General features: G+C 35.8%; 1 protein-coding gene across 3 annotated transcripts in view; it reads left to right on the forward strand.

Annotated features, from left to right (window-relative positions):
- LOC121266519 (probable phosphoinositide phosphatase SAC9) overlaps window positions 1-12939 on the forward strand; it is a 40948-nt gene that overhangs the window by 4318 nt on the left and 23691 nt on the right. For all 3 annotated transcript variants that reach the window (XM_041170509.1, XM_041170401.1, XM_041170474.1), the window contains 2 exons: window positions 121-253; window positions 4981-6197. In XM_041170509.1, coding sequence (XP_041026443.1) covers window positions 121-253; window positions 4981-6197 — 1350 coding nt within the window. The remainder of the gene's footprint in view (window positions 1-120; window positions 254-4980; window positions 6198-12939) is intronic.

A 12939-nucleotide genomic window follows, 5' to 3' on the forward strand; every position in this document is an offset into this window, starting at 1 on the left:
TTAAATTCATGTCATCTTTGTTCCTCTTCCAATTCACTTTCATAACGATTTACCTGCCCTACATTTGGGAGTATTTGTTTAACTATATTTAATGTTTAAGATCGTTACAATAATGTGTAGGGGTTTGCAGAATGTCGAAGTTTTGGAAGCTCAGGTCAGCTAGAAGGGATTGTTGCTCTCACTGCTCGTCGTAGCAGACTGCATCCTGGCACTCGATATTTGGCTAGGGGATTAAATTCGTGTTTTAGCACAGGTCTGCAACACATTAACAACTTTTGAAATTGAATTGCATTGTTATGGAATTTGCTAAGTTATTTTGGTCAATTGGTAGAAGCTCCCTACAAAAGCTTTTACCAATTAGAAACCAAAAAACTTCCGAAAGTTAACTTTTGGTTTCTAATACTCATTTGTTCACTTCATTTAAACCCACAAAGTGATAATTTACATCTCACCAATCCAGTTACCACATTGTCTCTAGTTTGGAATTAGTTGACTAATTAACAACATTGACAATTTTTTTTTAATTTTCATTTTATAAGTAGATGAAGTTGAAAGGAAAAAGGGTGATACCTAAGTACATATAAGTATACAAGATATTCACTTAACTCAAAAAAAGTAAAAAAGAGCAAGAAAATCATACCATGTTGGCTATTTTTCAAATTTGGATATTGTAGTGACCTTTATTGCACTTATGCCAAAGAAGGAAGGATCTTCGGATGTGAAGGATTTCCACCCCATTAGCCTTGTTAATAGGATGTACAAAATCATATCCAAAGTTTTTGCCAACTGCTTGAGCATGGTTTTGGAGAAGATTATTATCTCTAAGCCTCATAATGCTTTTGTCAAAGGTAGACAGATTTTGGACTTAGTGCTAATTGCTCATGAATGCTTGGAGAGTATAATAAAGTCGGGTGTGCCAGGTATCTTATGTAAGTTGGGCTCGGAGAAGGCTTTCGACCACTTAAATTAGAATTTCCTTTTTTTGTTTTTAAAAGAAGGTTTATTTGGGAGATGTGGTTTTGAGGAGAGGTGGTGTAGTTGGATCAAGTATTGTGTATCCACGACCCGTTTCTTAGTTTTGGTGAACGACACTCCTGTTGGTTTCTTTAATATTTCTCGTGGATTGAGACAAAGGGATTTGTGTCTTCCTTTCTTTTTGTGATAGCATGGACGCTCTTAGTTTGATGTTGGGCGCCGCTATTGGTGGTGTGTTCTTGGGAGGTTTAAATAAGGTGCCCTAACAATGGTTTTTTCAATGTTTCTCATCTTCTTTTTGCAGTTGGGACTCTTATTTTTTTCAAGGTAGAACATGGCCACATTCAATTGTTAAGGGTTCTCTTGCTTTTCTTTGAGGCTGTCTCTGGCCTTAAGGTGAACCTTGGGAAGTCTGAGATGGTCTAGTGGGAGTGCTAGGGTGGTTGGTGCTCAAATGAAGTGAGAGGCGCACATGTTGCAAGACTGTAGAAATACATTAGGAGTAGTTGGGAAGATTTGGCCAGTCATGTTAGTTTCGTGATTGGCTAGGGCTCCAAAATTAGTTTCTAGCATGATGACTCTTGGTCTGGTAGTACAACCCTTAAGGTTTCATTCCCCACTCTCTAATGGATCACCCATAATCAGGATGCTTTGGTTGCGGATCTCTTGGATATCTCTAATGGATTGCCATTGTGGAATGTGCATTTTCTTAGAGCTACGCAGGATTGGAAGATTGGTGCTATTTCTGATCTGTTCAATTTGGCAACCAATAAGAGTGTGGACATGTGGCACTCTTATTAAAAAATAATAAAATCAGGAAAAAAATTTTTTAAAATAAATGAGAAAACTAAAAACTTAAATAATGTAAAATAATTAAATTTATAAAAAAAGAGACGATTTCTGGGGAGGCCCTCCCCGCAGGAAGGGGGATCCCTTCCACAGGGCTGCAACGGGGTGGTTGGGAAGCCACCCTGTGGTGGTCTGGTGGTGGCCAGCCCCACAGTGGTTGATCTAGCCATAGGCAGCCAAATTGGCCACCTATAGTGGTTTTCGTAGCCATTGCGGGGTGGCTTATTGTCCACCCCGCAGGGGCCCTGTGAAGGGATCCTCTCCCTAGAATTGTTTTTTTTTTTTAAAAAATTAATTATTTATGCTTTTAAAATTCTTAATTATTTTATTTGTTTTTTATTTTTAAAGAATTTTTATTTTGATTTTTAAGATTTTATTATTTCTTAAGGGTGCCACATGTCGCATTTTGATTGGTTGCCATGTGGCAACAAGGTTGTTAGATGAATTGACGGGAGATGCACGGAAGGATCTAATTGCAAAAATTTGCATACCCAAGGAGTAAATTATAAAAAATTGAAACTGAGGGTGTGATTTGCAAACAGGCTTAAACCCATGGACTAATTTTATAATTAACCCTATCATAGTTCTTTTCCTTGGAAGTGCATTTGGAGGAGTAAAGTGCCTTCCAATGTTGCTTTCTTTGGTTGGACGACCTCTCTTGAGAAAATCCTGACAATTGACAACCTTTTTTTTTATCTGTAAACAAAATTTTTATTGATCAATAGGGATAGGCAATAGCCCAATTATACAGAAAGAGTGGGCTTATTGTTGTGGATTGGTTCTATATGTGTAAAAAATGTGGTAATTGGTGGATCATTCATTACTTCATTGCAAGGTGGCAAGGGTATTATGGGATGCAATTTTTAGAAGGTCTATACCATAGTTAAATTCTATTCCGTTCTGGCCGGAATTTTCCTTTCCGGTGTAGTATCTGGTACGCTATACTTCCTCGTTTCATTTCACTCCAAATTCAGGCCCTTTCCGGTCCGTTTTGGCTATTCTGGTCAAATTCCGGCCCCTATTCTGTTTCGGACTGTTTTTGTAATTTTCTTGTGATTGGATGACATTTTTGTAAATTTTAATCTAGATGGTATTTAGTTAATTCTAGAATATAAAATGTATTTATATAATTTTAATTGTTTTTGTAACTTTAAATATGTCCTCTCATTCTCTCATTTTTTTAAATATCATTACTTTTAATAATTTCTCTATTATTTTATTTTTTTTCTTTGTTTTTGTGTCTCATCTCAAGTTTGTAATTTTTTCAACGAATATTCATTTTATAAATCTTCAATTCTTCCATATATTTTTACATATACATGATACACACTTATATATATATGTATTTATTCTATTAGTTGTTAGTTTATATATACATATAAATATTTATATATAATATAGTTAATAACAAAACGGTACACCGGAATGCACCAGTACCGAAATATTCCATTTCATTACTTAAACCGGAATAATTACTGAAACGGAATTTAAAACATTGGTCTATATTGGCATGGGTATGCCTAGGAGGGTTGTGGATCTTTTTGTTTGTTAGAGAGGTGTTCGGGGTGTTTCTCATACTGCTGCTGTATGGAATTTATTCCTTTATGCCTCATGTGGTGCATTTGGCTTGAAAGGAACAGCAGAAACTTCGAAGATCAAGAGCGCTCTTTGGACGAATTGAGATGTTTCTTTTTCCACACTTCATTTCTATGGGCTTTGGCTAACGTATTCAATGGGACTAGCGTTCATGATTTTCTTGCATGGGCTATGCCTATTTACTTAATTCACTGTTGTGATAGTCACTATTGTATACACGGGCTACGCATATTTACTTGATTCAATAAAACTTCATTCATATTTATAAAAAATAAATTAGAAAACTAGAATTAGGAAAGCAGTTATAGGCAGCCATCTCGTGGTAAAAAGGTTTTGAAAAAAAATGCCTTTAGTTAAGCAATCGTTTTCTCAGCCCTTTTTTACAAGTAAAGATACCAAATTTTAATGAAGTGTGCTATGAGCGCAACCCAACTATGTAAGAAGTATACGAAGGAACACTTGTAGTTAAAGGAAAGAAAGAGAACAATAGGCCATTTTTCTAGTTCTCAACTTGTAAATAGGCTTTTACTTTCGTATACTTCCTGTGTACTTGGGCTTTGCCTATTTACTTGTTTTGGTAAAGTCTTTCTTATAAAAAAGCCATAAAGTCTACAAAGGAAGAAAAAGAAGTATTGTTGTGGGCAGTTGTCCAATCATATAGAAATCTAAGCATGGAGGTTTTAACTCTAGTAGTGTTCTCACATAGTCTTCAAAATTGTGGATGTTACGTTCCTTTCATATGCACTACATTATGCACAAAAAGAACCATCCTCGGGTCAATAATTCCACCACCATTTGTGGCACCACCTAGTCAATCTCGAAAAGGTGGAAGATCACATATTGCAAAACCCTAGCCAGTTCACAACAAAGTGACAATTGGTTGATGGTTTCCCTGCACTTCTTTTTTTCTTCGTTGTTTTTTTTCCTGTTTACTTGTCTGGGTGCATTGGGTACTGCCAGGACATATGTTGCATTTATCTATTGGTTAGCATGGGAGACTTGGAGTCAAAAGGGGATGTCTGGCATGGAAAACTGTTCCCTTTTGTTCCTTAGGGATTGTTAGGACCTAGAGTAGGTGTGGTCTTGATAGGAAAGAGGCACCTGCTCGTGAAATTAAAGCAGGTGTCCTTGTTGATGCTTAATTGCTTCACTTGATCTTTGTTTTTTCAGCACCTCTTTTTTTTTTGTTGTTGTTGTTTTTTTTTTTTTGGCTTTTACAGATTCTCTTTCTTGTAGATGTTCGTAAGTCTGTACAAAATTAGGTTTGGTACTTGTACAACTGTTTGTGATAAAGCTTGGAGAAGTAGTTGACTGATGTGTTTTATCTTTATGTAATAAAGCTTTGGTACTTGTAAAACTGTTTGTGATCATAGTCCTTACAAGGCATTTTTACAATTCTGTACCACTTGGAGAAGTAACTACGAGTTTATATGTATATTTTATTCCCAAATATTTTCAGTTCTGCGTCTGCCATTACATTTTATTGCCTGCTCTTATCTCAGCTGTTTGTTGTGTTCCCTATAATTTTCTTTGAACTTAAGAAGAATATGTACTTGATAGGAAATGAAGTTGAGTGTGAGCAACTTGTATGGGTCCCCAAAAGGGCTGGTCAGAGTGTTCCTTTTAACACATATATTTGGCGACGTGGCACAATTCCAATCTGGTGGGGAGCAGAATTAAAGATCACTGCAGCAGAAGCAGAAATATATGTTTCAGAGGTTGATCCTTATAAAGGAAGCTCACAGTATTATCAGAGGTTGAGTAAAAGGTATGATGCTCGAAGTTTAGATGTTGGTGTTGGGGGGAGTCAGAATAGAAAAGCTCTGGTTCCAATTGTATGCATCAACTTGCTTAGGAATGGAGAAGGAAAGTCAGAGTCTATTTTAGTTCAGCATTTTGAGGAATCTTTGAATTATATCAGATCAACTGGAAAACTTCCTTATACTCGAATTCATTTAATAAACTATGATTGGCATGCCAGTATAAAGTTAAAAGGTGAACAACTAACAATTGAAGGATTGTGGAAACTTCTAAAAGCACCCACTGTATCTATTGGCATTTCTGAAGGGGATTATTTGCCTTCACGTCAGCGGATCAAGGACTGCAGAGGTGAAATCATATATAATGATGACTATGAAGGTGCCTTCTGCATAAGATCACATCAAAATGGAGTGATACGTTTCAACTGTGCAGATTCTTTGGATAGAACCAATGCCGCTAGTTATTTTGGTTCCCTCCAAGTTTTTGTGGAGCAATGTAGGCGGCTGGGAATATCGCTTGATAGTGATCTGGCATTAGGTTATCAGTCAATGAATAATTATGGTGGTTATACTGCTCCATTGCCTCCAGGTTGGGAGAAACGTTCTGATGCAGTGACAGGGAAAACATATTATATCGATCACAATACTAAGACCACAACATGGATGCATCCCTGCCCAGATAAACCTTGGAAGAGATTTGATATGACATTTGAGGAGTTCAAGCGATCAACAATTCTTTCACCAGTATTGCAGTTGGCTGATATTTTTCTGCTTGCTGGTGATATTCATGCAACACTTTATACTGGTTCTAAAGCTATGCATAGCCAAATCCTTAGCATATTTAATGAGGATGCTGGGAAGTTTAAACAGTTTTCTGCCGCACAAAATATGAAAATTACTTTGCAGAGAAGATATAAAAATGCAGTTGTAGATAGTTCTCGTCAAAAGCAGTTGGAGATGTTTCTTGGGATGAGGCTTTTCAAGCATCTTCCATCACTTCCTGTTCAACCTCTAAATGTACGTTATTCTAGGATTTTTCTGAATTAGCGGTAATAGTGTTTTATTTGTTTATATCTTTCTGCAGTCTCTATATGCTTGGTTAGTTTGTTTCATAATTGCCATAGTTTTGCTTTAATAGTTGCTACGTTATTCTTTATTTATTTCTACAGCTTTTCGTCAACTTTCCCTTCAATTATCGTCTCTCTTTCTCTCGTGATTTTATTGAATGGGTTGAAATTTATGATAAACAGTCATCAAATGTTGAATCATGATGTCAATTAAGATGTTTCGTATGGTTGTTGTGTTGCTAAAAGTATGGTACTCCTATGGATCATTTGTCATTTTCTATTTCTAGTTTGATGGGTTATATAATTACTCATCCATTAACGTTTTATACTTTTTTTTCTCTCTCTCTTATAACCTCAATAAAAATTTTATGCATTCTGAATTTATTATAGCATTACTTTGTTCTTGCAATCATTACATACTATTTTTTGGGTTTTGAAGGCGCAACTTATGCTTAAACCGCCAAAACTGCTAGGCATGAAAATTGATATTATTTTTGATGCATTGATAATGAAAAGTTGGTGGAAATTGGGAAGGAATTATAATTCGTTACTAGCCAGATATGAATGGAGCTATTTGCTGATGATGACCTTTCTACTCTGTGTGTATGTGTGTGTTCAACTCTATAATGCACAACACATAACAAGGTTATGGTATGGATCCTTAATTGCTAACTTTGTCAAGGTTAGAGAGTCTAGGGTTGTCAAATCGTGTTAACGGGTCGTGTTCGTGCCATGTCAAGATATGAATATTATACTATATGGGGCAACACGAACACGATCCGTTAAGTTTAACGTGTCAAAATTTCAAACCCTAATACGACCCATTAAAATAACGGTTTGACACGAAACGACACGATATGACCTATTATTAATTAATCAGAAAATGGGTCGATATATCATATGACACAATCCATTTCGACCCGTTTCAACTTGTTTCACATTAAAACTAAAATCACAATATCTTTCAAAATTATAAAACTAAGTCCAAAATTACAATCAAGATTCCAAATAATAAAAACACTAAGGCTGCGTTTGATTCCCAAACTCAGCTGAGTTCAATCTATTTTTAAACTGAGTCTAACATCCAAACACTCAATTCTCAAATTACTAAACTCATCTCAACTCAAAACCTTCTTACACGTGGGACCCACAATCTTTTTTAACTTAAAACATCTTTATACGTGAGAACCACAACTTTTTTCAATTTTCCATAAAAAGTACTAAACTCATTTTAACATTTAAACACACTTTAAACTCAGTTTAGATGGGTCCCACATAACTCCCTCCACTACTCAACTCACTACTATTCATAAAGAACTCAACTTAGCTGAGCTGAGCTCAACATCCAAATGCAGCCTAAAATTAAAATTCCAGCAATACCAAATATGAGAGTATAACTTCATAAGTCCAAAATTACAATACAAACAATAAAAATATAAACGTAGTGTAATAATAGTAATGTTACAATCCCAATAACGATAAATACAAATCTAAACAATTTTAGAACTTGGAGGAAGTGAATGGTCTCCCTTCTGAATCCAGAGTCAGCTTTTCCTCCAATCTCTGCGGTACACTTCCTGCTGCAAATAAAAGAACAGAGACAAAGAAGATTATCATTTCCTTAATTGTAACAAGTTCATCATTTCATAATCAAGAAAGTCCCAAGACCCAAGAACTTATATACCCACTTGAATTTGGCTATTCCATTCAAAACGAATTCCCACATTGAATTATCCAAATACTATATATATAATAATAAAATATTAATAATTTTAGCCAACTGCTTTTATTATGTATTGTTTGCCTAAAATAAAACCTGATTTGTTCTAAATGTTCTTAAGTGTGGTAAAGAATTGCTATGTATGTGTCACGCGACAACAGAATAAGGCTGCGTTTGGATGTTGAACTGAGTTGAGTTGAGTTGAGATGATAAAATATTGTTATAATATTATTTTTTAATATTATTATTATTTTGGGATTTGAAAAAGTTGAATTGTTTATTATTTTTTATGTTGAAATTTGAAAAAGTTGTAATGATGAGTTGAGATGGGTTTAATAACCAAATGTACCCTAAATGTTCATCAGTGTAGTGAGATTGAAATCAAATACAACACCTCGGCTGGGCAGCACCTAGGCACCTGCATTTTATATTACATCTACCTAATCTCTCCAACAAATGTAGTGAGATTGAAAAGCAAAATCAGCCAATCATACTTCTGTATTATACAATTAACAACCCAACTGTACTATAGGCTATAGCAGTACAACCAGCAGCTTCAACTCAGCTAAATTAAACAAATACTTTCAACAAGCACCCGTTTCAACTCATAATAATAATAATAATAATAATAAAACAAACACAAGCAGTTTCAACAAACAGGTTGTAAATTTTTTTGTACTCTGCTGCTAGTAAACACAAAAAACAAGCTATTGTTACTTGTGTTTACTATGAGCTGAGTACTCCAGGAAACATATGCTTAGCATCTAAATGATCTTCTTCGGTTGTACTTTTCAATCAAAATAAAATAAAACAAAATGAGTCTGAGCTTAAACGATTGGAAAAGAAAGATACAATATTTAACATTGATTCCTGCTTAAAAGTTTCAAGAATGTTCTTCATGAGATGGAGTTTTATATATGTACCGAGTACCTATCAAAATTATTTAACCCCAAGGGGTTGGCCCAAGTGGTGAAGACTTTGGTCTTGGGGTATCATTTCCTTCAAGGTCCAAGATTCAACATATCATGGGTGCAAACAATCTTTTGGGGCCACACACTTTGGTGAAAAACCAATGATTTAACTAATTCCATGTAGGAAAACTTCTGAGGGTGCGGTGTACGAGACCAGGGTTTACTCTGTAGGGGTGGGTCCGAAGGGCCTTGCCTTAGAGAAGTTCCTCGACATAAAAAAAAAAGTTTTATATATGTACTAAGTAATTTTGTGAAATCTATGACATGAGGGTTTCTTACAAAAAAAATGAAATTTATGTTATTATATTTAGGTTCTTTCATGACTTTGACAAAAGGGTTTTTACAAAAATGAAATCTATGTTTTGTGAAAGGAGAAGGGCTCGGCTCTCATATTTAGGTTTTCCATTTCATGACTTCGACAAAAGGGATTCTTAACAAAAAAACTCATGAAATCTCTATATGGTTTTGGAAAGGAAGAAGAAACACAGAGGAAACAAAGATCCAAGCAGATCCAAACCCAACCCACTTAACTAATCGAAGAGTTTTAGCACAAATCAAAGTGTAGCCAACCAATCGCACCCTAACACTAGCAGATGTTTAGCACAAACTAAAAAGTGCGTACATTGAACATATGTTTAGCGTATCCAAGCAGTTTTTTAGCAACTGTTCATACCTTAGAGGTGGGTGTGGGGGCGGCAGGAGGCTTTGAGAGATGGGAGGCGGAGTGGACGTGACATGAGAGAGGCACGACGTGAGGTGAGTTAAGGGGAGGCGTGAGGAGCAGAGAGGTGAAGAATCTGAGTGAGGAGTGAGGCTGTCGTGAGAGAGGGGGTAGGGATTTTGGTTTTATGTTTGTAAGGGTATAAATGTAATTTTGAGTAAATTCTTAATAGGTCATAATGGGTTGACCCGTTAAGCAATTGTGTCTTAACAGGTCAATCCGTTTTGACCCGAATCCGTTAAGGCTAAATCCAAACCTGCTTTTATCGTGTTGTGTTCGTGTTAAGTTAATGGGTCGTGTCAAATATTGCCACCTCTAAGTGAGTTTGACTTTGAACAGCCTTATCAGGAGATAGATCGTAGATCTAAGTTGCTTGAAATATATAGAGTAGCAACTAGGCTTTTCCAAGCCTAGTTGCCCTACTTAGGCCTAGTTGTCCTACTGAGAAAATGGACTCTGAATTTCCGATTGGCCCAATATTAACCCTTGTTTAATAATGTAAAAAAATAATTAAAAAAATCTAAAATACTGTAAAAAATAAGTTAAAAAACTAAAATTTAAATACAATAACTAAATCAAACTACAAATTGCAAACCATAAATTTAAATTTAAAACTACAAATCGCAATAAATTTAAATTTACAACACCAAAATATTGAATGATGTCATAAATTTCATTCAAATGTGAAATAGCTGCAATGACCAATGCCCCGCATCAGTCTTGGACAGTCCATGCATTCGAGTCGTTGACTCGATACTCAATAGTGATTTTCAATTTTCCTGCATGAAGTTTTAACTTTTATTGATTAGATGCACTATCTTTTCTTTAGTTATTTAACCATAGATTTCTAAACCATCAGCCAAGACTCCAAGTGATATTATGAACTCACTTCCACGTTTAACTTTGACGAGTTTTGCATGATGGTAATCATCCCGCAGTGCGTCGGTCTCAGACTCTCAGTCATCCGCAATTAGTTTGGGGTATACAGCTAGGTGTACAAAATCATATAAATTATAAATTAAATAATGAAAACATTAAACTTATGTAAATAATCATTTGATTTGATTTAAGACTTAATTATAAGTAAAGAAAGATTGCATAAACAAATAGGCTTTGAGGAAAGTGGAGACTGAGAGTATAACTGAGAAAATAATATATTAAGATTTGTTTTTGATTCATTAACAAAAATTGCACCTTCATTATCACCCAAAGTCCCTAAACTCTAGAAAAATGTTTCTTCAAATAACAATTATCAAGCATAAAACTGGAGTACACAGGATAGTCACCAAAATTCTGATGAACTGCAGAATAATTAAACATGTCTCATAACTCGGCAACATTTCACAATTCACAGTTTCATTTTCACAAACACCTTCCCTACATACACTGGTGCCATTTCACAGTGTTCCACTCCATCGTATTCCATTCCATTTTACATTTACAAGCAACCCAATAGCCAACAACTAGACCCAAAACAACTGTTATAATGTAAAACATCAAATAATTCTAGGCAACCCAACATCATGGCAAAAAATAAAAATTGCAAAAATTAATTAATTTAGGGCTCGGAGTCTTGGACTACACTTATGAGTTACGATGTCGTTAAGGCTGAACAGCGCAGGCGACGGCAAGATCACGACGACAAACGGGAATGGAGCAACAAAGACTCAGAGAGGGATCATAGAAGATTTAGAGAATCAAAAGAAAGGAAAGAGAGTGAGGGGAAGAAGGAAGAAGGGGGATCCTGCGTTTTGGACCCCTGTGTGAAGAAACGACATCGTTCCACATTAAGTGGAACCACGTCGTTTAGTTATATATTTTTTTTAAATTCAGATGTAAAACGACGTATCTGGATGTTTTTTAGAAAACCGACGAAGTCGGAATCGGAGCGGAGGTCGGACGGAGTCGGAATGGGCGGAGGGTTTGCACAGCCCAAATCCATAGTGTTATGTAGGTTGTCATGTGCTGGTCAATTGACGAAAGGAGTGCGGATTTGAAGAATTTTAGAGAGCATGAGTATTTTTTTGTTTTCCAAAGAATGCCTGGTGTTTTCACCATGCATGACCAACACATGTAGAAGAGAGTGTCAAAATATTATGTGAATGGCCGAATCGAATGGCCTTTGAGCGATCTGTATACTATATATGAACTTTACAAGAGAGCTATACATGCAAAGAAAGTAATTGCCGGGTGATTCTAGCAGTCTAGCCTTATATGGAAACTATATATTCTGTCAATATGCTAACTGTACAAGCCTACGTAAATTAAGTAAAGGTGAAATAAGGAAAGAAGAATAGAAGGAAAGAAGATTGATTATGGACAGCAAAGCTGTCCATTGACAGAGAGAATGGGCCCTTAATTGCCAACCTGTCTCAAGGAGAGTGTAACTACAAACTGCCTACCTCGTGAGAGATTTGCAGTAACCTCTAGATTGTCCAAAAGATGTGGAGTTTTCTTGTTTCCCTGCAGTTTTGGCGCTTTGGTTAGACTTTCATGGGTGGGTTTATGTCCATACTGGGTTGCAGTTCAGTTATTCTCTACGAACAAAACTGAAGTGGGCAACAATACTTCACCGATATAGCATAGGTGTAACAACTATCCATATCTGGAAAATTTAAAATGAGAAGTGGACCAGAAAAGAGAAGTGCCTAAACTTGGAAGTGTGCTCAAAAAATACTTTTATATCACTAAGTTGTTCTTATGATATATTTTCTGGTAATGGTTAAAGTCCCTTGTTGCATGTTAAATTCCTTGAAGCCACTTTAAATCTTTTGTCATCCAGCAGAGAGGAAGTTGATCCGTGCGTGTAATGTTCAAAACTTGTTGAATTTTGCCTTGCACTTAAACTTCAGAGGTTGGGTCTCTTTTACCAACCTAAGCCTTGGACATTTACTTTTTAAACTTGTTTTGTGGCTGCTCATAACCTAGCCTTGAAGTTAGTTATCTTTCATTTTGATTTTCATAAATTCTAGCTAAAATACTTGTTTATTATTTGAGTCACCATGAGGTTGCTCTTATGCAATGTAACACCCCAGATTGTGTGTAGGAAGGTAGTGAATGGATCACACAGAGGGAGAAGTTCAAGGCCTCTATAATGAATTCAAGGGACTCCAATTGTAACATTGACTAGTCCTTTTGGAGTGTAGGTTTTTTTGGGTGTTATCACATGAAGATATTTGGTGGTTGTGATTTTTTCCCAAAGATCCCGTGTACCTAGGGTGTGCCTAGTTCTCATCAATAAAATTCTTATTTACTGATCAATTTTTTTTCCCAAGGACAG

This window comes from Juglans microcarpa x Juglans regia, chromosome 1D (assembly GCF_004785595.1).
Source record: "Juglans microcarpa x Juglans regia isolate MS1-56 chromosome 1D, Jm3101_v1.0, whole genome shotgun sequence".
In the NCBI taxonomy this organism is placed as follows: Eukaryota; Viridiplantae; Streptophyta; class Magnoliopsida; order Fagales; family Juglandaceae; genus Juglans; species Juglans microcarpa x Juglans regia.